General features: G+C 56.1%; 3 protein-coding genes and 1 pseudogene across 7 annotated transcripts in view; 1 reads left to right on the top strand and 3 right to left on the bottom strand.

The window, feature by feature from the left end:
• The window catches only part of LOC308418039 (transmembrane protein 11, mitochondrial-like), a 444,261-nt pseudogene that overhangs the window by 52,713 nt on the left and 370,277 nt on the right, over nt 1-21,271 (top strand). The window lies entirely within an intron of this gene.
• CRIP1 (cysteine rich protein 1) lies at nt 632-2,468 on the bottom strand. The gene is made up of 5 exons (XM_080935182.1): nt 2,330-2,468; nt 1,123-1,217; nt 989-1,046; nt 835-881; nt 632-738 (listed from the first exon to the last, which is right to left on the bottom strand). The coding sequence occupies exons 1-4, from the start codon at nt 2,367-2,369 to the stop codon at nt 841-843; spliced, it is 234 nt and encodes a 77-aa protein (XP_080791308.1). The 5' UTR covers nt 2,370-2,468; the 3' UTR covers nt 632-738; nt 835-840.
• Nucleotides 8,824-13,611, bottom strand: CRIP2 (cysteine rich protein 2). The gene is made up of 7 exons (XM_080935147.1): nt 13,501-13,611; nt 10,500-10,652; nt 10,151-10,291; nt 10,010-10,078; nt 9,834-9,928; nt 9,454-9,511; nt 8,824-9,356 (listed from the first exon to the last, which is right to left on the bottom strand). The coding sequence occupies exons 1-7, from the start codon at nt 13,541-13,543 to the stop codon at nt 9,289-9,291; spliced, it is 627 nt and encodes a 208-aa protein (XP_080791273.1). The 5' UTR covers nt 13,544-13,611; the 3' UTR covers nt 8,824-9,288.
• MTA1 (metastasis associated 1) overlaps nt 16,825-21,271 on the bottom strand; it is a 37,554-nt gene continuing 33,107 nt past the window's right edge. For 2 of the 4 annotated variants that reach the window (XM_080934982.1, XM_080934984.1), the window contains 5 exons: nt 20,536-20,688; nt 20,302-20,385; nt 18,023-18,054; nt 17,583-17,734; nt 16,825-17,499 (listed from right to left, as the gene is read on the bottom strand). In XM_080934982.1, coding sequence (XP_080791108.1) covers nt 17,349-17,499; nt 17,583-17,734; nt 18,023-18,054; nt 20,302-20,385; nt 20,536-20,688 — 572 coding nt within the window. In that variant the 3' untranslated portion in view covers nt 16,825-17,348. The remainder of the gene's footprint in view (nt 17,500-17,582; nt 17,735-18,022; nt 18,055-20,301; nt 20,386-20,535; nt 20,689-21,271) is intronic. The other 2 variants (XM_080934983.1, XM_080934985.1) reach the window with 1 other exon arrangement.

Here is a 21,271-nt window from a genome sequence, read left to right as displayed (position 1 = left end):
ATCACCCAGTAACACACACTACATTACAGATCACTTCCAGGACTCACCAGTAACCTGTCAGGCTTGTTCCTGCACTGCAGGTGCCAGGACACTGCTGAGACCTCTGTGGCCTTGTTTAGTCCAGAGGGTCTTAAATGTCCAGTGGCAAAAGACGAAGCCGAGAGCTGCCTGGTTCTACACGAGTTTCCAGAAAGCCCTTCCCACGGCCACCCTCAAATCCCATTAGAGCACCAGGTCACCCAGGACACTTCTGGTCAGGGAAAAGGGAACTGGGTCCAGGCTGAGCAGCTGCAGGACTCACCCAAAAAGGTGCACTTCTGGGGACAGGGTGGGGTTGCAGGAAGTGAAAATGGAAGAGGCATGAAATCCATGCGACTCCCCCAAAGCAGCTCAAAAAAGGGAACCAAACCAGCTCTCACTGATTCACCCTCTGAACTGTGGCCAGTCCCACATACTCCATGCTCCTGCTGACCCTGACAGCCAGGGCCCCACCCAGAACCACTACCGAACCAGGCACCGCTGCCTGCAGCAACAGGAAAAGCGGTGTCCTGCATTAGGCCTGGGGTTGAGGTCCCATTGCAGCTCCCTTCGACCACACACCAGTAGACAAAAAACACGGACCTTCCAAAGATCAGGTTTATTAAAGGTTTATTAAACCCACAGAGGGTTCCTGGGAGCCCTGCTGTCTGGGGATAAGGCCTGGCACATGCCTGGGCGGGTAGGGAGAGTTTCCACAGCCTGTGAGAAGAAACAGAGACAAATGTGAGTACGTTACTCTATTAGGGGAGACTCTGTAGACTGGTGGGCTGCATGGGACAGGAGATGGGGCTATACCTCAGTCTACTTGAAAGTGTGACTCTCGGCTCCACCTCGCCCAAAGCCTGCAAAAAAATAAAAAGATAAAAATTAATAATAATAAGGATACCAATATGTTGGGAAGGGAGACCAGCACTGGGGGGCCTGTTAGGGAAGAAGTCCAACGGCTCACCTTTGGGCCCGAACATGGCTGAGTAGCAGGGGTGATTGCAGTAGGGCTTGCCTTCATGCTACAAGGAAAAGACGAGGGGTTATCTTCACCCCAGCTCCTATGGCTCCTCCCTCTGCCCCCTAGCGGTCCCTTACCTCAGCATGACCCCCAGAGGTCAGCGTCTTTCCACATTTCTCACACTTCAGGCAGGGACGATGCCAGTCCTTGCCTAGTGATGTCACTCGCTCAGCTGCAAAAGCACAGACCTACTGTGAGACACTGGAGTCCCTGAATCCCTTCTGCTGCACAGACACTTAATGTGTGACAGCCCACCCTGGGTTCCCAGACTGCCTCTGTGCTGCACGGAGGGGGTACCTCTCGTACTCTCAAGCCAATCCTACCTTACAAACCAGAAGGGTGGCCTGGTCGGTGGGATATTTATTTTAGTTGGGTTTTTTTTTTATTGTTGTTGTTGTTTTTGGTTTTTTGAGACAGGGTTTTCTGTGTAGCCCTGGCTGTCCTGGAACTCACTCTGTAGAAAAGGCTGATCTCAAATTCACAGAGATGCTCCTGCCTTTGCCTCCTGGGACTAAAATGCTGGGACTAAAGGATGAATCACCCAGCCACCCAACCGGGTTTATTGGTGGGACATTTTCAAAGTGCCACCTCAGGGATATGACCCCCAAGGGTTTGTATGTCTGGAGAGGAAGAGGCCTTCAGACTTAGGAGTTGGGGAGAACAGGCTCTAAGGCTAGGTCCAGCGGGTTAAAGTCCTCTGGCCTCGGCATTGGCCTGGGCGCACCCTTTTCCTCAGCAGGGACAAGGGGGCCTCTTACTCGTGCACTTTCTCGTAGGAGCCCTAGGGCGCGCGAACAACAGGAAAACAGCACGGAGATCGTACCCCCCGGACGTGGTTTTGGGCGTCTGTTTCTACTTAGCATTGGGAGGGGCCACCCCAGTCCCGCGTTCCTTCCTATCCAGCAGGGACCCCACCCAGGGAGCTTAGACAGAAGGCGCGAGAGACAGCAGGATCCAGAGGCCAGGGTCACAGGAAAGGGGGAGACCCAGAAGCATGGGAGTCACAGAGACCTGGAAACCCAGAGGCAAGGAAGCCCGAAGACCGACCCAGAAACTAAGACAGCGAGTGGGCACAGATGTCGGTTCCATTTAACATCACATTGTCCCACCCTCAAGCCGTGGGCAAGGTCTATGGGGTTCGATCCCAGGCGATACCCGAGACTCTAGACACTCCAGTCCACCTAAACAGCCCGGCACTGTCCTCCTCTGGACCGCGCTTCCGCGTACCGCCTGCGGTACGCCCGCGGGCATGTGGTAGAGGCTGGGATACCCAAGAGTACTCACCGAAATACACCTCCTTGTCGCACTTGGGGCACTTCGGCATGGCGGTACCTGGTCCTGCACAAGTGGTTGCAGCTAGAAGGAAGTAGGTTGCAGGCTCTGGACTGGGTGGCGCCCGCCTGGTCCGCGGTTTTCAGGGACCCCTTAGCCCTGCCCTTTAAGGCCCCGCCCCCGCCCCACCCCCTCAGTCCGGGACTTGGACCCCTTGGGAACTCTGATCCAGGCCGACTAGCCAAGAATGGTCATCTGGTCCATGCTCGCCTCCGGCAAAATAAACTGGCCAAGGGCCATGCAGGGGTGTGAGTCTTTCGGGACCCTCTAAGGAGCCCGGCTGCCCCGGCAAACCCAGGCCCCGCCCCCTGCCTGGGGCAGGGCAAGCCTCAGTCCTAAATAGGGACGTTGGGTCCTCCCCTCGAAGGACGAAGCGCCCAATCTAGCCTCTTGCACCTGCGAGAGCTAGATGGGGTCGGGATGGGCACAGGAAACTTCTAAAGTGCAGATAAAGCCTGACGTGGTGTGATTGATTGCCCGTCCTAATAAAACTGGTGAGGTCAATCTGGTTTCTAGGGTTAGACCCTGCTTCAAAAAATTCTATCTCTCTCTCTCTCTCTCTCTCTCTCTCTCTCTCTCTCTCTCTCTCTCTCTCTCTCTCTCCTCTCCTCTCCCTCCATCCCTCTCTCTTCCCTCCCTCTCTCAAATAAAGCGCAGAAAGATGTAAATTAGCTAGCATTCAAGGATTCTGTACATATTTTGACGCTTCTGGAAGGAGTTGAGGACGTTCAGGGTCTCAGTCTTGTAACCCAGTCCCTCCCAGTCTTTCCCAGATCTAACCCACGCAGACACCGGGAGGTCCACCCTGGCCAGAGGCATGTGAACACCCTGACCTTTGCTAGCTGACTGGACTATAGCCACAACTTCACCGGGGAAATCAGAAGAGGGGACTCCCATCCAGAAAAGCCCTTCCTGCCACAGGAACAACAGAATCTAAACTTGAGGACCTACCAACTTGAGGTTGGAGACTAGAGGTCAAGACAAGGAATGCGGGGCGAGGCCCTGCGCAGGTCGCTTCCCTGATGCCTAGAGGCACAATTGATGAGCGTAGTTCTTATCTCTGGGAGAAGCGCCCAGAGCCTAGCGGTCCAAGTCCACTGCCCAGCCAAGGAGGAGGCTGAGTCGTGGTTGGTACCAGGTAGAGACTACATGGGCTAGGCCTACAGTAAATATGAAGGGCTGGGGGAGGGGGCATCCACGGGCCTGGGTTTCAGAGTAGTTTGTAGACTTGGTGGGGGCTGGGGCTCTGATTGTTGTCTAAGAAGCTGACGGTGCAGTTGCTGTTGGCTGGACACTCAGCTCTCACAGTTCAGCCCTGACTGAGCCTCTTGTTCGTACCTACCCACTATCTGTCTCCAGGCCTAGCTCTGGGTAAGGATGGGGTGCCTCCATCTCCCTGACCACTTCTGGGGTGGGAGTCAGAACTCTCAGGATGGGATTAGTGATGTACCATTGGTCAGGGACTACACACAGATGCAAACGCAGGCCCCTGGAACACTACCTTTTCCCCAGGGACCCTAACTTGAGGGTACAGTTCTGTCCCAAGCTGGAGGTCCAGGAATACCCAGCTCTACATTCTGAAGCCCTTTCCTACCAGTTGGGAGCTCCAGAGCAGGGGTGAGCATAGGCCCCACAAGGAGAGACTCCTGTCTTCTGCCCTACAACTACCTAAGACCCACCTAGAGGCCTGGGCTGGCACCCCCAATGGTTTCTGGACTTAAGGCCACCAGCCTAGCCTCCCACCCTCAGCCATTTCTTGTAGTCTTTCTGTTCTTCCGTTTAAAAGAGGACACATTTCTACAGCTCCTGACTTAGTCTACAGAGGAGAGAGGAGAGGGGAGGTACATCCTACGGGCAGAGGTTCTGGAAGGGGGGACCTGAGCAAAACCCTTGGTGATATAAGGAGAGGCCAGAGAGGCCCAGAACCATCTGGAAGGGTGGTGTCTCTACCGCCACAGATCCCTGGGGCCTGGCCACACACAAAGCACACTACCTCACTGTCCGTGGAAGAAGCCAACTACTGCTTCTTCCTACTGTCAGGGGTGTGCACTAGGTGGAGGCACAAGGCACCTGGCAGACTGCCTCCCCTCTCATGGGGTGTGTGCCAGAGGCCGAAGGTTTAGCTGCACATGCATAGGCTGGGGCCTGCAAGCATACCTGTGAGGCAAGTATCCTTTGGGGTGGCTCGACAGGTCCCATGTGTGGTCTCCTAGAGCAAATAGCTATGTTTCTGTCTAGCTACACTCAGGGACCTTGTTTTGTTTTTCCTGGCAGGTCTGACTGTGTAGCCCTGGCTATCCTGGAACTCACTATGTAGACCAGGTTGGCCTAAAACTCAGAGATCTGCCTGCCTCTTTTTCCTGAGTGCTGGGATTAAAGTTGTATGCCAGCTCTACCTAGCTGATACCCAGGGACTTCTGGACAGACTCTTCTTACTTCTTACCCAAGAGACATGTGCTAAGGCAGGCGGGTCAATAACCCTGCCCACTGCCCCACCCCAGAGACAGCTCTTTCTCCCACTCTTGAAATCTGGCCTCACCCTGTACTAGGGAACCATCCCCCACCACACTGCCAAGCCACTGGAGTCTTCTCGGCCCTCCCTAATGTTGTTTCCCGTTGCCATGACCATGGGAGGGGTGCCAAGGCGGGGGCCAAGGGCTGATACCTTCTTTGTTGGTACACAGCAGTTTTTTTTCAGGCGTTCCATTCAGACGTATCCACGTAGAAACACAAAGACACACACAAGCCGAGGCACGGTTTCACAGGCCTGTGATGGGCTAGAGCAATGCCAGAGACTGAGCCAGGCTACAGAGCCTGTTCTACAGAGCCAGAACTTGTCAAGAAATAAAAGGAAGAAGGGAAAGGAGGGAGGGAGAGAAAAGCAAGGGATGGTGATGAAGAGATAAGGTAATGCCATCTTTGTTTACTTAGCATACAAACCTTTACTTCCCCAAAAGTCACATCCGCCTTGGAAACACATGAGCCTGCTCTGGGCCTGAGAGCTCTTTTTCAGTACTTGGAGGGAGAAGCAAGAGGATTCAAAGCTAACCTCAGCTATATAGATCATTTAAGGCCAGCCAGGGCTAAACGAGCCTGACTCAAAATATAACAAGAACAATGAGGGGAGAGGGAGAAACTCTTCCAAAGCTTCTGTGGTGTCTGTGAATGCCACCCCACCCCCACCACTGCTGCTTCTAGTCTGACCACTAGCCTTCACCCTCAACCCTCTTGGCTGAGGTTCAGCTGGTGTCAAAGTCCTGCCAGACTTCCTGAGGCCCAGTTCTACACTCTCACCTGCCTCCTCTTACCCCAGGCTATCCCTGGAGGAAGACAACTGACCAGGGCTCCAGGGCCCAGTGAAGGCCTAGTGTGCTCTGCACAAGCACTCAAAGGGCACATGGTGATCTCTCCACTGCTTGTACCAGGATGGCCTAGAGGCTATGGGGGGAGGGGAGACTGCAGAACCCCGACCTGTCTGCCCTAGCCTTCTCTGTACACACCCATGCGCCCTCCACTGGCTGGGATAGCACACTCTGAGGCCAGCCAGAGAAGGTAGGGCTTAGCCCTGTGGGCTGTGTTGCAAAAAGTACGTTTATCTCCTGGATCTGCTGGTACCTGGCTGAGGGCGTAGTCACGTGTTCATCTAAGGACTGGAGGTCATCTGAGCCTGCCCTATGTCCCCTGCTCTCGGGTACATGTGCTGCCAGCACACACTTCAGAGAACATGCTGAGCACACACACACACACACACACAGCACAGGCCTCCCTAGGGCCCACCCTCCTTCTCCCCCCCCTCAGACCAGAGGAGGACATTTACAAATTCCCAGGGCCTATTTTCAGCAGCTCGTCTCCAGGGACCCCCGTCTGGCACAAGATCTGGCTCTAGGGTGGGTCTGCTGGGATGCTTGACCACAGTCAGAAGGGACTGAACACTGCTTCCCAGACAAGTTCCTCTGCCCTCCGGCTTAGGCGGACAGCAATTAGATTCCTCCTTTTCCAGGAGTAACAGGTCATAGCCAGGAAGGGAGTGGTAGATAGTGGAAACAGGGCTCACCCTTCTCTCAGTAGGACTGCACTCCTTACCTAGGACCTATAATCTGGTCAGAGGGGGTACCCTGCTGCCTTCCTTGAGGCCTGTCCCGTGCCCAGTGACCGCTTCCTGGAGCCAAAGCCCAGGAAGAACCGCCTGGAATTCCAGTCTCTCCAAACCAGCAGCTGGTGGCCTGCACCCCCGCAGCCAGTCTGGCCTGGGAAAAATGGCTGCCCACACCTGGCACCCTGGGTTCTGGTCAGCCCCAACTGCACCCACTCAATAGCCAGAGCACTAGCACATGGTGATCCTTTTGATACCCTGCCCACGGGCATCAGCTAGCAGCCTGTGAGCAGGGCCAGCCATGTCAGATCTTGAGATAAATGGGATCTGCAGGCAGCCAGGAGCTTGAGGAAGACTCAGGCAGAAGGGTTCCCAGGACCGCTGCAGGAGTCGCTGGCCCAGGAGAAGCAAGGCTAGGTAGGAGGGAGGATGCTAGGGTGTTGGCCAGATGATGGAAGACTAAGGTAAGTGGGGAGAAGGAGCTATAGGCTGGGTACCCCATAAAGAAGTTCAGCTGAGTATACTGGTGAGCAGAGGGAAGCAGAAGGCCTGGTTGGAGAGCGCAGCGAGGTTAGATAGGTGGGTGGTGGATGTGTGGTAGGAAGCGTCAGAGGAACTCTTGGAACTACACTGTGCCAAAGCAGCCTGGGCTGAGTCTCCTTGTGATGTTCTGGACTCGGCAGATTTTGGAATTGGGTGAGGTGGTCTGTTGGCGTCTAGAGTCATCTCCGAGTCTAAGTGTTTATTTGGGAGATAGAAAAGCCCAGGGCACTCTCCCAGAAGGGTGGATGCCAGACAAAGGCTTCTATTCTCTCTATCTTGGGTGCATCGGAAGCTGGTGCCACTGACGCGACCTGGCAATGTAGCGGACACCGCCTGGCAACAAGACCCAGACAAACAGTCGCAGCACCGCCGCGTTTCCACGACAACTCCTTGGAAACAAACACCAAGCAACGTCATCTTCCTCGGCAGGAAAAGGCCAGATCCTGCCCCGCCCCTCCAATGTACAGCAAAGCTGGCCGCAGGGCGGGAATGAATCTGCCCTGGGAAGACCCCTGCCCTCGTGGCCCAACCAGGGAAATCCCCTTCTTGTCTTCCAAGGTCCCGCCCAGGCTCGAGGAGGGCCCGCCCCTTCGATTCCTTCAGGCTGAGTTGGTAGAAGTCTCTGCTCGAGGGCTGACAATTCATCGTAACAACCGAGAAGAGTTCGGGCTGCCCAGCTCAATCCAAACTGTACAGAAGAAGCGGCGTCTTGGTGGGAGAGGTCATATAGGGAAGGAGTACCAGAGCCCAATAACTGCTGGACCTCCCTTGATGAGGTTGTGACGAGAGGGGCAGACACCAGACTCTGCTGCCAGGGACGCGATGTTGTGCAAAGGACCGTAGCCCCGGACACAATCACACCAGTGTCAGTGGCCTACAGGGCTGGACAAGAAGCCAGGGACAAATCTAAAAAGCCTTCTTGCCCCGTGGCAGTGACCAGATCTGGGAGCCACTTGCCCCAGACGCTCTGAGACTTGAAGGGAGCAGGACTAGCTGGGGTGATCAGACGAGGTCCCCCAAGCGCCACTGAAATGCAGCGGCGCCTTCTAGTGGGCACTCGGGGAAAAGCAAGTGAAGGAAGGACACGCCCACTGAGAGAATGGGGTTCCAGTACTAGAACCTGGGCCGCCTGAGGAGACACAGTTCTTTGCCTCACTACACGCCCAGTACCTAGACCTTTGCCTATCAGACTGTCTTCATTCTGTTCCTGGGATATACACTGGAGACAGGTTAGGGCGGCCAAAGGCCTTGTCCTGTGGACATTGCAGGAAATGGCCACAGCTGAGCCCGGTCAGACAGGCATCTAACAGCCCCCATGTACTTCTCCGTCCAGTACTAGGCTCTCCTCCACTTCAGTTTCCACCCAGTTCTTACCAGCTCCCCAATTCTGCACAGGACCTTTCTGGTCCCCGCCTCCAAGCCTCATTACATGGTTCCTGCTTGTGTCAAGTTGGACCTCATATACCTGAGGTGTTCCTCCACCCTCATCACAGGTATGTAACCTCTACATGCTTCAGACCTGTGTTCTCAATGGGTCCCACCTGTCCATCATCTGGACCTCTTTCCCCACCTCTGCCCCTCCCTGCATCCCATCCATTTCAGTGTTGGCACTGATGCCTAAATCAGCCTCCCCAGTGCAGAAGTGTTTCTGGACTACATCCCTACCAATACTGGGGCCAGGGGCACAAGGGGATGTCTGTGAAAAGAGTAAAGGACACAGTCTTGGGTTTACACCCCACCACACACAGACACACAGACGCACACACACACACACACACACACACACACACACACACACACAGAGTCCTGCAATCCTCAAACCAAACTATTTATTGTCAGCAAAAGTCTCCATAGCTGCAAACCAAGTGAGGGTAGGCAGGGAGTAGTGTGGGAACCAGCAGAGGGTTCCTTGCAGGGGTGCCGTCACCCTGGGGATGCTGTGAGCTCATGGCCATCACTGGCAAGCAGGGCATAAATAATACTGGTGGGGAAGGGAATCTCATAGGACAGCCACCATGGACAGCTATCAGAGACTAGGGGACACAGGGACTCAGGGCCCATGGAGCTACGGAGGCCCGTAGACAGAAAGTAAACCATGGGCAACATAGGACATGTCAAGGTGACAAAGGGGGGCTGAAATTCTGGGACTGCCCAGGCTTCCTCCTCCACCACCGAGGTCCTGGAATTGCAGGCGAGACACACTGAGGCAGGGCTAGGCAACAGGTCACTTCCCCTCAGGGTCAAATAGGGGACCCTGAGGACAGCATCTGCAGGTCTAAGGCTGAACTGTGCCTTCCGGGTCCTTGTCGTAGATATAGCTGCCCACAGCACCAGTGTTTACTCCTGTGGAGACAAGTGGCGGGGGTGGGGAGGGTGGCTGAGCAGGAACAAACAGGGATTTGGGGAAGGTCCTCACCTCCTCCACACTGGCCCTACTCACCTTTGGGTCCAAAGAGTATCCCATAGCAAGGCTTGTGGCAGTAGGGCTGGCCATCGTGCTGTGGGCGATGCAGACAGTGTTGAGCACAGACCTCCCCCCCCTTTACTTCCCCGGATACGCTGAGGCCTTCATCATGTGCTAGTCTGCTCCCTGAGGACCCTTAGGCTTCAAAGGTCTTGTGCAGGCCCACTCACTCTGACAGGAATAGCAGAGCCCCAGGGAGTATCTGCAGAATCTGCCCTCTAGTGGCCGGAGGGCAGTACAACCTAGCCTAGGGCAAGCCCAGGTCAGGGAGCTTCCCGGTGGCAGAATTCCTGACTCCTTACTCCAGCATGCTCCTCCTCCCTGTCCCCTCCTACACCCCAACTGCACCCCCTTACCTCAGCATGCCCGCCTGGGGTCAGTGTCTTGGAGCAGCGCTCACAGCGCAGGCAGGGCCGGTGCCAGTCCTTTCCCAGGGAGGTCACCTTCTCAGCTGTGAGGGAGGGAGAAGAGCGGTGGTAACCCCAACTGAGGCACAATGTCCCTTGAGTCAGGGGGCTGGGTAGTCACTTACCGAAGTACACTCTCTTGTTACATCGAGGACACATGTTGGGCTCCCCAGTGAATGTGGTCACACTAGAGGCTAAAGTGGTAAAGTTGGGTCAGGGTGGACCTTAGCCACCCATATCCAAGCCCCGCCCAGAGCCTGTCCCACCTTTGCTGGGACCCTTGGGGGGCCCGCTGGCCTTCCGCTCTTCAGTTCGCACCACAGGGGCCTCGATGGGGCCAGTGACCTGAGGGGTCTCCACCGGAGGCTTCTCATAGATGTAGGAACCAGCACCCCCAATATTCACACCTGTAGACAGATGGCAGGCATGTCAGGAGACTCATGGTTGGAGGCCTTGACCCCGCCTCAGAGTCTCACACAGAGCTTCTCCCAAAGTTGCTTTGTAGCTTTCAGGGTAGGAGGGGCACAGAGAAGGAGAAGAGGAAAGGAAAGAACACACAGAGCCCCCAGCATACACAGGAGCTGACCCATCCCTGAGGCCTGGCTGCCTGCTTACCTTTGGGTCCAAACAGTGTGGCATAACAGGGCTTGTGGCAGAAGGGCTTCCCATCATGCTCAGCGTGGCCGCCAGGGGTCAGTGTCTTGTTGCAACGCTCACACTTGAGGCAGAACTTGTGCCAGTCCTTGCCCAGGGAGCTCACCTTCTCGGCTGTAGGGGGGAGGAAGAGGAGGAGGAGGAGGTCAAAGCAGCATGCCTGCTCCTCTTCTTGCAGTCCAGAAGTTTCCAGGCCCACATCCCTGCATCTCACACCTCCTGGCAGACATCATGCTGCCCTCCTACCCCACCCATGATGACTCTGAGATTAGGCTACTGTTTACAGAGACTCCCTCAGCCATCCCGGAGCCTCGGAGCCTCGTCCTTGTTCATCTGCACTTGGTTTAACCCCTCAGTGTCTGCTCACTGTACTTATTCCTACCCATTCCTCAAAATCCCTGCCTCACCCTCATGGTGCGTCCGCAGAGCCAGGCAGAGCCCCGCCTCCAAGAGAAAAGGCCTTGATCTTCAGCACCAGGTGAGGGAGCACCAGTCCTGGCTGCCGCGGGAGCACCAGGAAAGATCCCTACTTAGTTTTCTCAACCTAAGCCCTGAGTTCTCACTCCACCCACAGCCTCCAGCTGCCAGTTTGGCGCCAAAGGGTTTGTGACCAGCAGCTGAGGGTTGCTGACCCCACCCCACAACCACCAGGGCAATGACTGCTGAGCCACATCCCAATGGACGGAAGCCTGGGCCTCCCCAAGGGAGTAAGGCAGGAAAAGGGTGGAGGAGTGGGCAGGAAGAAGGGCCTGAGCTGAGAGCGGAGCTGGAATTCCAAAGGGAAGGGGCCAGGCCAGAGTGGCGGGGGAGGAGGGCGGGGTGTTAGCTTGCTTGGCTCTGTCACTCCGCTCTGAGGATAACAGAAACTGCCTGCTCTCCAGCCTTCCTTTCTCAAGAGCTGCCCACTGGTCCCTTCGGGGCCATGCCTCCTCTGGACAGCCTTGGCAAACACCAGGGAGCACAGCCTTCTCTGAGCCTCCCATCCCCCCTCCCCCCGGGAGCGCTGCTGCTGCTGCTGCTGGGCAGCAAGCCTGGATCCTCCGTGCAGCTAAGTCTGGCTCTCCACAGCCCAAACTTGCTGGGCACCGGCAGGACAGGTGTTCTCCAGGAACCCCCAGACCCTTGCCCCGGACAGGACTGCTTAGTTCCCTCTGTGATGCTAAGGCACAGCTGAGCCAGAACCCTGATACGTCCAAGCCAGAACAGGCAGGAGCTACCTGGATGGAAAGCAGGCTTGGCTCCCATGCCTGTCTGGCATCCTCAGGACAGTGATAAGGAGGTTTGTTGGGATGGCCATCAGTGGCTATGGCAGCTGCAGCTCAAGGCTGCCAAAACCACTCTGTTCTGGCCAGCTCTGGGATGCGGGCCATGTAGGGGCAGGGAGCTGATCCTCAGACCCACTGGTTGGGTCGATGGCCCCATTACAGACCCAAACTGGGAAAACAGCATTGATTGGGTCTAATAGCTTGGAAGGGAATGCCCCCACCCCAGCCTGGCCGTGTGTTCTGGAAGAAAATCAGACTCACAGCACCCTGGGGTCTCTTGGGCCTAGAGTTTTACTCAGAAGTGGGCTGCTAGAACACAGCCTAACTGGGCAAAAAGGGCATTATTTTGGACCCCCATTGCCTCCCCACAGAACAGAAACCAGCCGACTCTGAGGAGCCTTTGTTTTCTGCCAGAGGCGCCCAAGCAGGCAGAGTGCTTTTTCCGGGTGGACTGTTGGCCAAAGCCCCAGAGAGTCCAGAGCTGGCCTGGTCTGGAGCAAAGTCATATAGAATGGCCCTGAGGACTATCCTCACTCGGGGGCTTGTTAGACATTTCTCTGTAGGAAAGGGGCTGAAATCAAGCAATCTGTCCCCTCCAGGAGGCAACAGGAAACCCCTGGCTCCAGGCCACCCAGAAGGACTCCAAGCCAAATCCGGTCCCTCCACTCTGGAAACAAACAAAAGTGGCCTCTCCTCTACTCCCGTCATCTTAGGAAGTTCACTGACCTGGACGTTGACTACTGTTCTGGGAAGAGCAGAAGTGATCCTGTCTTCTCAAGCCCCTGTCTTCCTCTATTCTGTCCCGAGTCTATCCCTCAGGGGCAGCTACTCAGCTACTCTAGCAAAGTTGCTCGGTTAGGAGCATAGCCCCAGGAGGTTAGCAGATCAGGGACGGGGGATGCATGATAAAGGTAATGCCTTCAGGGGTTACCTTAGCCGGAACCAACCAACCATTCCTGCATACCATAGCTTCCTTCCCCGTCGGCCTTGACCTCTAAGAGGCCAGGGTCCTAGTCACCCAGTGCACTCAGGAGCTCATGGAGAAATACGTGTCACTGGTGCCCCACCCCGGGCGAAACTGCGAGGCAAATGGCCAAGAAAGGGAGCAAGCTGGGGCACGTAAGAGGCAGAAGCCAAGGTCGCCCCCGCTTGGACTGAATCCGGAATCCCAGACCTGGTCCAGAGGCCTGGGCAGAGGTCGAAGTAAGCACTAGGGTCACTCACTACGCCGGGTCACACTAGTGGGCCCATGTGCAAGCTGGGAGGCAGCCACAGGGCGGGGAGGAGATGCTGGGCCCAGGGGATTTCAACGGACCAGTCTCCGGCGTCGGACCTCTTTGGATCCCGCCCCGAAGAGCGTCCCTGAAGAAGGGCGATAAGCTGAACACGCGGGTGGCCAGGAGGGCGCTCCTAGCCCGGGCCGACCAGGACTTTGCGTACCTCGCCCAGTGCCTACCGAGCGCTTCCGAACCCACCCGACGCCAACCGCCTCTCCAGGATCCCAGGCGGCCTCCCTCGCCCCGTGCAACACTACCTTCGAGCCTCGGGCCGCACCCGCGAAAGCAGCGTGGCGAGCTTAGCTACCGGTAGATCGCGCATCCCAAGACGGTGGCTGCACACCCCATCCGTGTACATTACGGGGTGTGGCTCTCAGACAGGGGCCTAGAGGTGAAGGCGGACGGCGGGTGGATACTCACCGAAGTACACGGTCTTGTCACACTTGGGACACTTGGAGGCCATGGTCTGTGCGCTCGGTCGGTCCGCGCCCTCCACCCGCGCTCGTCTCTGCGCCGCCGCCCGCGCCTGCCCCGCCCGCCCCCGGACGTCGATTGGCTCGGAGACCTGGGCGGGGCCTCCGGAGCCCGCCCCCGGGACGCCAGCAGCTGGGCGCGCTGCAGGCGGGGCGCACCTGCCAGGGTCGGAAGGGCCCAGCCTAGCGCCCCCTTTCCTCGGAGTGAGGTGGCGTCCACAGGGATTGCCGGAGGATTCCATGACCGCATTGTGACCACTAGCTGGAGAGCGGACTTGGAATCCCCAGCTTTAGGTCTTGAGGCCCGGGCCTGCTCGTGGTAGGAGGGGGCATGAGAAGCCCGCCGGACGCCCCCCCCCCCAACTCCCGCCTCCCGGCGCCGCCTCCCTTTGTTGCCTCGTTTCCATAGCAACGGCCTCGCAGCACTGGAGCTCGAAGCATCGGATTCCGGGCGGGGCGCCGCGGTCCTGTCTGTGGTGCTGAAGGAGGGGCGGGCGAGGCTCACTTGTAAGCGCCACCACTTCCAAAAACAGCTTAAGAAACCACTGGGATGAGTGGGGGCAGGGTGGAACCAGCCAAAGCAGGCTCTGAAGGGGCCGCAGGTGCACTTGCCTCTAAGGCACTTTTATCCTAATTTCCTCCGCATCAAGTGAGAGGCTGCTGCAGGTCTTTCTCAGACGAGGGTCTCTGACTCCCATTGACCCACAGGCCTCCACGCCTCACACCCTACAAGTCCCAAACCCTGATGGTCCGACTCAGAGACTCCAGAGACACCCCTCCCAACCTTCCTCACGGCTGAACTGGACACCCTCTGTCCAGCCCACGGACTGGGAGCCAAGTGGTTCCAGGTGTCAGGCATATTGGTGATCCCTGGCCTACTATTACGGCTCCATATGGTGGCCCTTCCTTTACACACATATCCTGCAGTAACTGCCATTTCCATGGTGACAACAGCCCAGAAACATGTGCCACCCCCTCCAAGCCTGACTGACCAGCCAGACCAGCTCCCCCTGGCACCTGTGGACACATGCCAGCCACGGTGAGAGGCAGGTAAGGAAGCCTTCCCGGACAGACCCTTCATTCATGGCAAGGCTCCTGTTGAAGCTGAATTCATAGGTGTACTATGACTTCCCAAGCATCCATCACTGTGCCGCCCGACTTAGGGATGGACCCTAGGTACCAGCCTGCTTGACCACCCCACCACTAACACTTGCAGTGACAGACAGCTCAGCTCAGCTAGTCTTCTGAAAAGGCCTCAAGGGTGCCCAGCCCTAAAGAAAGCGTAGGTAGGAGTAGGGCCCCCTCCAGGGGCTGGCCGCAGGAGAATGACAGGCAATTCTGGCTAGTTGCCTAGGGCAAGAAAGGAATGAGGCAGGGCTGGGTAAGAGCTTAATTGCAGCTTTTGTACTACCCACTCGGCCGGGTCCCTGGACCATCATGGAGGGCTACCGGACTATAGGGAGCCTGTCAGAAAGGCACACGGGCCAATCACCAATGGCACACAGTGGCCTTGGCCTCCACCCCTGAGGCTGAGGAGGGCAAAAGGGCAGTAACAGGATCACATGAGCAGGCACTGAAAAGCTGGACCCACACCAGCCAAGGGAAGAGGTAGGCAGAGGCGTCCATGGTGCCTTTTGTTCAGGGTCCCTTTTTTTATAACTAGGATGAGTTCATTTGTGCCCTGACTCCCAAGCCAATCACCCATTAGTAGGCTCTCTGGATGGTGTGTGGGGCAGGTCAGCAGCTCTCTTCTCTAGGGCCCAAGTTAAGAAATCCCTTGGAATTCTATCTCCATGCGTCTTGTCACCTAGGGCAGGGTCACAGATCTACTGGAGGGAACCCATGGGGAGGCATGACAAGGCATGGAATAAAAGCTCTGAGCTATGTCCTGGGCAGGTAGGCAGACTGATGTAGGAGAGGCTTCAAGCCAGCACCAGCCTGTCGGGTCATGACTGCCTGACTGTCGTAGAATGGGTCCTCCCCGCTTTCCTCACTAACAGGCTTCAGGGTAGAAGGTAATTACTTCCCTGGGCCCATAAGCCACCAGCCTATGTCCACTTCCCAGGCTTCACCGTGGCTTTGATGTCCAATCAGCCAGAGGTAGACACATGTGGCCCTGTTTCTATAGGGGAACTGGAACCCACTTAGGAATATCTCAGCACCCAGCCTGAATTCTAAAAAGGACAGTCTTTGGAAGAAGACATGTGCCTGAGGAAAGCTGAGGGAACTGGATCAGAAGGGGCTTCATCTGTAACCTTGCTTGAGCCATGCTCCCTGCAGACTCCCAGATGGGAAAAGGACTCACAGCAGGTCCTTGAAGCCTAGAGTTCTCCAGTAGTGGAGGATGAAGTAGAGGCCAGATCAACTGGGAGAAACCCAATGACCCTAGGGACATGAGTAGGGCATATGTCACAGCAGTGTCCCAGACACCTGGCCTGTCCCCGATAAGCCCCATCACAAGCTCAGGGAAGCCAAGATACCCTTATCTATATCCCAAGTGGGAACATAAATGGTTTCTATTTTAATCCCGTCTGAGATTTCCACATATCACAGGCGCCTGTGAGGCAAAAGCAGGAGGCAGGGGCCCAAAGACTCCACTGTTCCCAGAAAAGGTCTATCTGACCCTTTTCTTGGCCAGCTGAGAGGCAGCAGCCTGAAGGATGATGGTCTACAGAGCCAGACCTCCTCCCTACAGTAGCTGGCCAGGCCCACACCTGTCTCCAGGCCTGCAAGGATCGGCGCAGGCGGAGATAGGATTTCTGAGCAGAAATATGAGCAAATTCTTGAGAAAAGTATACCTGCCAGGGCAGCGAGGCTCAGCACAGAAAGCCTGACAGCTGGGACAAGGGATCTGTTGGCAAGGGGTGGGCCCTGGGCCTTAAGCGTCTGTGCCAAGCTGACCCAGGTAAAAAACCGTGCTAGAAAAAAGCTGTGGGGCCTCAGGGCGGGTCAGCTCTCATGGCGTGTGAGGCACTGTCTCAGCACAGCTTCATCTGCAGTGGTAGTCCTGTGGCAAGTCCCCCTTGGAAGGGCAGCGGGCACTGGGCCAGATGCCTGTAGACAGGTCTCAGAGCAGAACACCCTGCCGGCCGGAGTAAGATCCCCAGCACTGAGCTGACCCTAGCTTGTGGCTACTGCCCATCTTCCTGGGCCTGACCACGTATCTGCCACGGGATGCCCTGGCTATTCCGGTATCGAAGCAGGGTGGGCTCAAGGCCCTAAGCCAGAAGAGGGACTGGGAACAAAAGACACACAAGGGCTTGCTGGGGTTTTCCTTTTTATGAGATTTTTTTCTTTGTTTTTGTTTAATATGAAAATTACTTGAAAAGACAAGGGCCCAACCCTGCCAGGCAGCTTGGCCGCTGCTGGCTGCACCAATCCTAACATTCCAGGTGTAAGTTACAGAGCTCAAGTTCATCTACAAAAAAGTAATAAAAATAAAATTTAAAATGGCACCTTCAACAGAACACAACAAAACCTTAGAGCCCACCCCGGTTGAGAAGCCCTGCAGCACAAGGCCCAGGGCATTCCTCATCTCTGCTCCAGCCAGAAAGTAAACACAAAGCTAAAAAAGACTCCTCGGTGTCTTGGAATAAGTTAGAACACACTTCTTCCCCCGCATGTCCACCAGAGGAGCAGTTTCTCTGCATGTGAGGGCGGGAGTTGGGGCGCTACGGAAACAGGGTGGGGTGGGCGGCAGTCTGGTAGGGGAGGGAGGCCGCTTGGCCTCTGCAGGCCTCACTGGATACTCTGGGGCTGATGGAGGGGCCCAGGCAGGCCACCGTGGGTGACCGCCTAGTCCTCAATGACAATGGGCTCATCATTGACTGGTGCAGGTGGGGGCGGCCGCAGCGGCAGGGCCTGGCTCTGGCGCAGGGCAATGGGCTTGTAGGGCCGGCGGGCAGCACGCTTGGTTTCTGAGGATGAGAGCAGCTTTCGGATTTTCCTGTGGGAAGAGGAAAGGCAGTAAAAACCAGAAGGTGGTAGCTGAAGACTCCCATCCTGCCCTGTCCCAGGAAAGGCTCCAACCTGGTCTCCTCGGTGGCCATGTAAAATACATCATCTGGGGCATCAATCCAGTTCATTCGCCGCCGCTTGACTGGAGGCAGGGAGCCACCACGGATTAGGCGCACTTTGGTGGGGTAGGACTTCCCATTAAGCAGGAGGTTCCGACTTGGTCCCTGTGGTAAACAAGATGGATGAACACAAGAAGACAGTACCCTGACCTTACCTTATAACCCCGAGCCCAAGACCCCAACGTCCTGGGCAGCCAGGCCTCAAGGTTCCGTAGCCAACTCAGGTAGGGAGCACCTGGAGGGCTGTAGAGACCTGAATGCACCAGGTCTACACTATCTGTTAGGTTTCCCAGATGCTCTCCGTGGCACCTGGTGAGGAGTGGAACTACCCAACACCTGGAGGGATGTGTGCACACACTGAAGCAAGCCAAGCCTCCAGTCACCCATTCTTACCATGTGCCTGGTCTGTCCATGGTTTGCCAGACCTGATGGAAGAGAGCACAAAGTGAGGCCAGAGCAGGGGAAGTACGCTCAGCATCCACACTGACTGCCAGTGCTTCCAAGTCCAAGCCATGAAGATGAAGGTGGGGGATGGGCCTCCTGAGACTACCCCTCCAACCAAAGCCCACACCCAAAGGGCTAGCCCAGGTAGTCCCATACCTCTGACCACCCGAGGCCACCTTATATGTATATCCTGGCCAGAGAAGATTTGGCAGTTTGGCACTTTGGGCTCCAGGTAGGAGGCCAGAGGTCTCAGATCTGATACCAGGCTAAGAAAAGTGAAGTCTGTGGACATCAAGCAGCAGCTGCAGGGCCGTATGTACATCACCCCTATCCCTTCTTAAAGCACCATTTGTCTGCTGCTTGTTCAAATGCTAACAGATGCTAGGTAGGAAACATCTCTGATGACAGCAGCATGCGTATAGGCTGAGAGCCTAAGAAGAAACTGAGATGTCACTGGAATGAAGGCTGAGAGCAAACTAGGCTTTGGCATCCCACCCCAGCAGGAGTGCCAGCTGCGGTCCACATCAGGAAGCATTGCGTCCCAGATCTGTTACCATGTTTAAGTATGTGTGCCAAACAGGTCTCTGGATGGCCTGGCCCCAGGCAGGGAACAAACAAGGACTCCTCTACCATGCCTGGCTAGTGCCACTGGGCCCCAACAGTCTGCCAACCACCAGACACTGCTCATCAGAGATCTACCTCTTCTTTAAATAAAAAAATTCTTTGAGACAGGACCTTATGTCTCCCACCTACCTGGAACCCAAGATCCTCCTAGCTTCAGTCTCAAGTGTGAGGTTACAGCCCGGCCTGCCTCTAAGAAGCAGCAGCCTCTCTACCTGCAATCTGCCCCCACTCCAGAGTCCTGGAGCCAGCCTTTCCTTAGCAACTCATCTGACTTTCAGGGAGCTCTTTCCTGGTCTGTAACAGCCAGACAGGGACAACGTGCTCACTGCACCTCCGGGGACCCCAACCTCGTGAGCTACTTACCCAGGTAAGTGCCTGCCAGAGTGACGAGGCGGCAGAGAGAGAAGACACACACTGTAGTTAGAGTGAGCCGCATGCACGTGGCAGCTAAGCCGCAGGGCAGAGCAGCAGGCAGTACGGGGCAGGGGTTAGTGAGTTAAGAACCTTGGGTGCCAGGGGCTAGCGCCTTGCCCAGAGTTCCCATGTGCCCGGTTTATTTATGCAAGGCCCAGGCCTGAGGCACACCACTAGAAGGCTGAGGCTATCTCTAGCCAGTCAGCCTGTGGTTCCTACACTAGTTACAGTACTGAGGCCTAGCTTTACAATTTCAGGGCAGGCAGTCACTTCTCTTGTGGCTAGACCCCTGACACGGGAGCTGCCTAGACCACTCACAGGCCAATGAGTTCCTACTACATCCCAGTTGGGTACCCATTGCAGGACAGACCTAAGTCTGCATGACAGACTTCAAAAAAATGCAGTGGAATTGAACAGCTCTTTACAGAAACCAGAAGCAAGGTCTGGAGAGGCCATGCCTGGGCCCCTGGACTGAGGTGTAGATAACATGGCCAGTCCCATAGCCACACAAAAGGGATATGCCTGCTTGGGTACCTGACAGTTGGCAAACTTCCAAAGTAACCTTGAGAGGGAGTGTCCTGAGGGAATAAGGTACAGTTAGACAATTGCTGCCCACTGCTTCCTCCCTCCTGGGCTCTTGTCCTGACAGCTGGGGAAGGGCCCTGAGCAGGCTCATGCTGGCTGGCTATTTCCCACACTGACGTCCAGACTTGGTGCTATCCCTCATACCCAGAGTAGGCTTGTGCCCCACAACCCTTACCCCATCAGCAGACTCCAAACTAATCCTCAGCAGACACAGGGCCGTTTGTAAGCTCAGCCACCAACCCATCCCTACTGTCCCCATCAGGCAGGGCACACAAAAATTGCAGGTAGCACTAGCAGCCCTACAAGCAAGGCTGAAGGCATGCGAGCAGTCACAGCGCGGTAGCAGTGGGGGCACCAGGGGCCTCGTGCAAGGACAGTCCACCATGGCTCAGGCCAAGACGGGCCACGGCCAGAGACCCAGGGTTCGTGGGCCCTCTACCAAGAGATGAGTCTACAGGAGCACGGAAGTATGGGCTGTGGCCTGGGTCTGTGTGGATTGCCCCTGTACGTGCCCTGAACCGCCCAGTCTGCTAGCAGACAGTACACACAGGCATCACGACAGGACTTGGCCACAGCACCCCACCAGCGGCCACCCCAGGCCTTACCCCTACTGGGCATCAAGAGGCGCTTCTTCATGTTGCCTGGCAGTGCCCAGGAACAGGAGAGAGAGGGAGAGAAAACACCATCAACTAAGACAGCCGATTGGATAAGGGTCACGTGGAGCTCCAGGGCTAGCCCTAGTCCCACGGCCCTCAGGAGGCCTGACTTCCTTAGAGGGCCAGCCCTGCAGCTCCCAGCAGATCTGTCTTTACAGGGTCAGTCCCTAAGCTTAGACTCACCATCTACCCCATTGTGCTGCTCATAGCTCCTCTTGCCCAGGATGGTAGGGGAGCCGTTGTTGATGACAGGGGCTGACTTGGCAGGGGTCAGACTGCTAAGCACACTGGATGAACTCTTCACGGGGTCAGGCTTAGGTGGGCGGGGATGGGTCTCTGTGGAAATGAAAGAGGTAAGGGTGTGGTTCAGAAATAGTACAGGAGGTTCCATGCAGTAATAATACCTCCTACCCTAAAGCCCCATTGATTAGGCTAGAGGGAAGCAGTTACTACGCTACCAGAGCTCACTGAAGCCAGGGGTCAAACACTGTTAGCAGGAGGGCTACCTAGGATATCTTCAGGAAAGGTGACAGCCAAGTGGAGCCTAGCCCACTGCCTTGGACAGGACAGCTGGGTAAGGGCCAAGAGCTTACAAGATCCAGACACAGCCCATAAACACAGCAGTGCCATCAGACAGCATCCACATCCAGGCCACCGGGTCTGATGGCAGAAGGCTGGCTACTGTCCAGAGCAAGGACCCAACCCACAGAAGGCAGGTCTTGGCACTGACCACACCTCCTGGGTGAGGCTGGTTCTGGGGCCCAGGACCCAGGGAGCAAAGCCAGACACTTGTGTCTGTAATGAACACACTTAGCTTACGGTTCTGGAATGTTCTTTCTAGAAGGACTGTTGACTCCATGCTGAAGGACTGACACAAGTGACCCCAAGCATCTGGCTCAGCTTTATGATGTGCCACTCC

The sequence above is a fragment of the Micromys minutus genome (genome assembly GCF_963924665.1).
Source record: "Micromys minutus genome assembly, chromosome: 1".
NCBI lineage: Eukaryota > Metazoa > Chordata > Mammalia > Rodentia > Muridae > Micromys > Micromys minutus.
The sequence above is the reverse complement of the archived record's forward strand: the minus strand, read 5'-3'. Positions and strand labels throughout refer to the sequence as shown.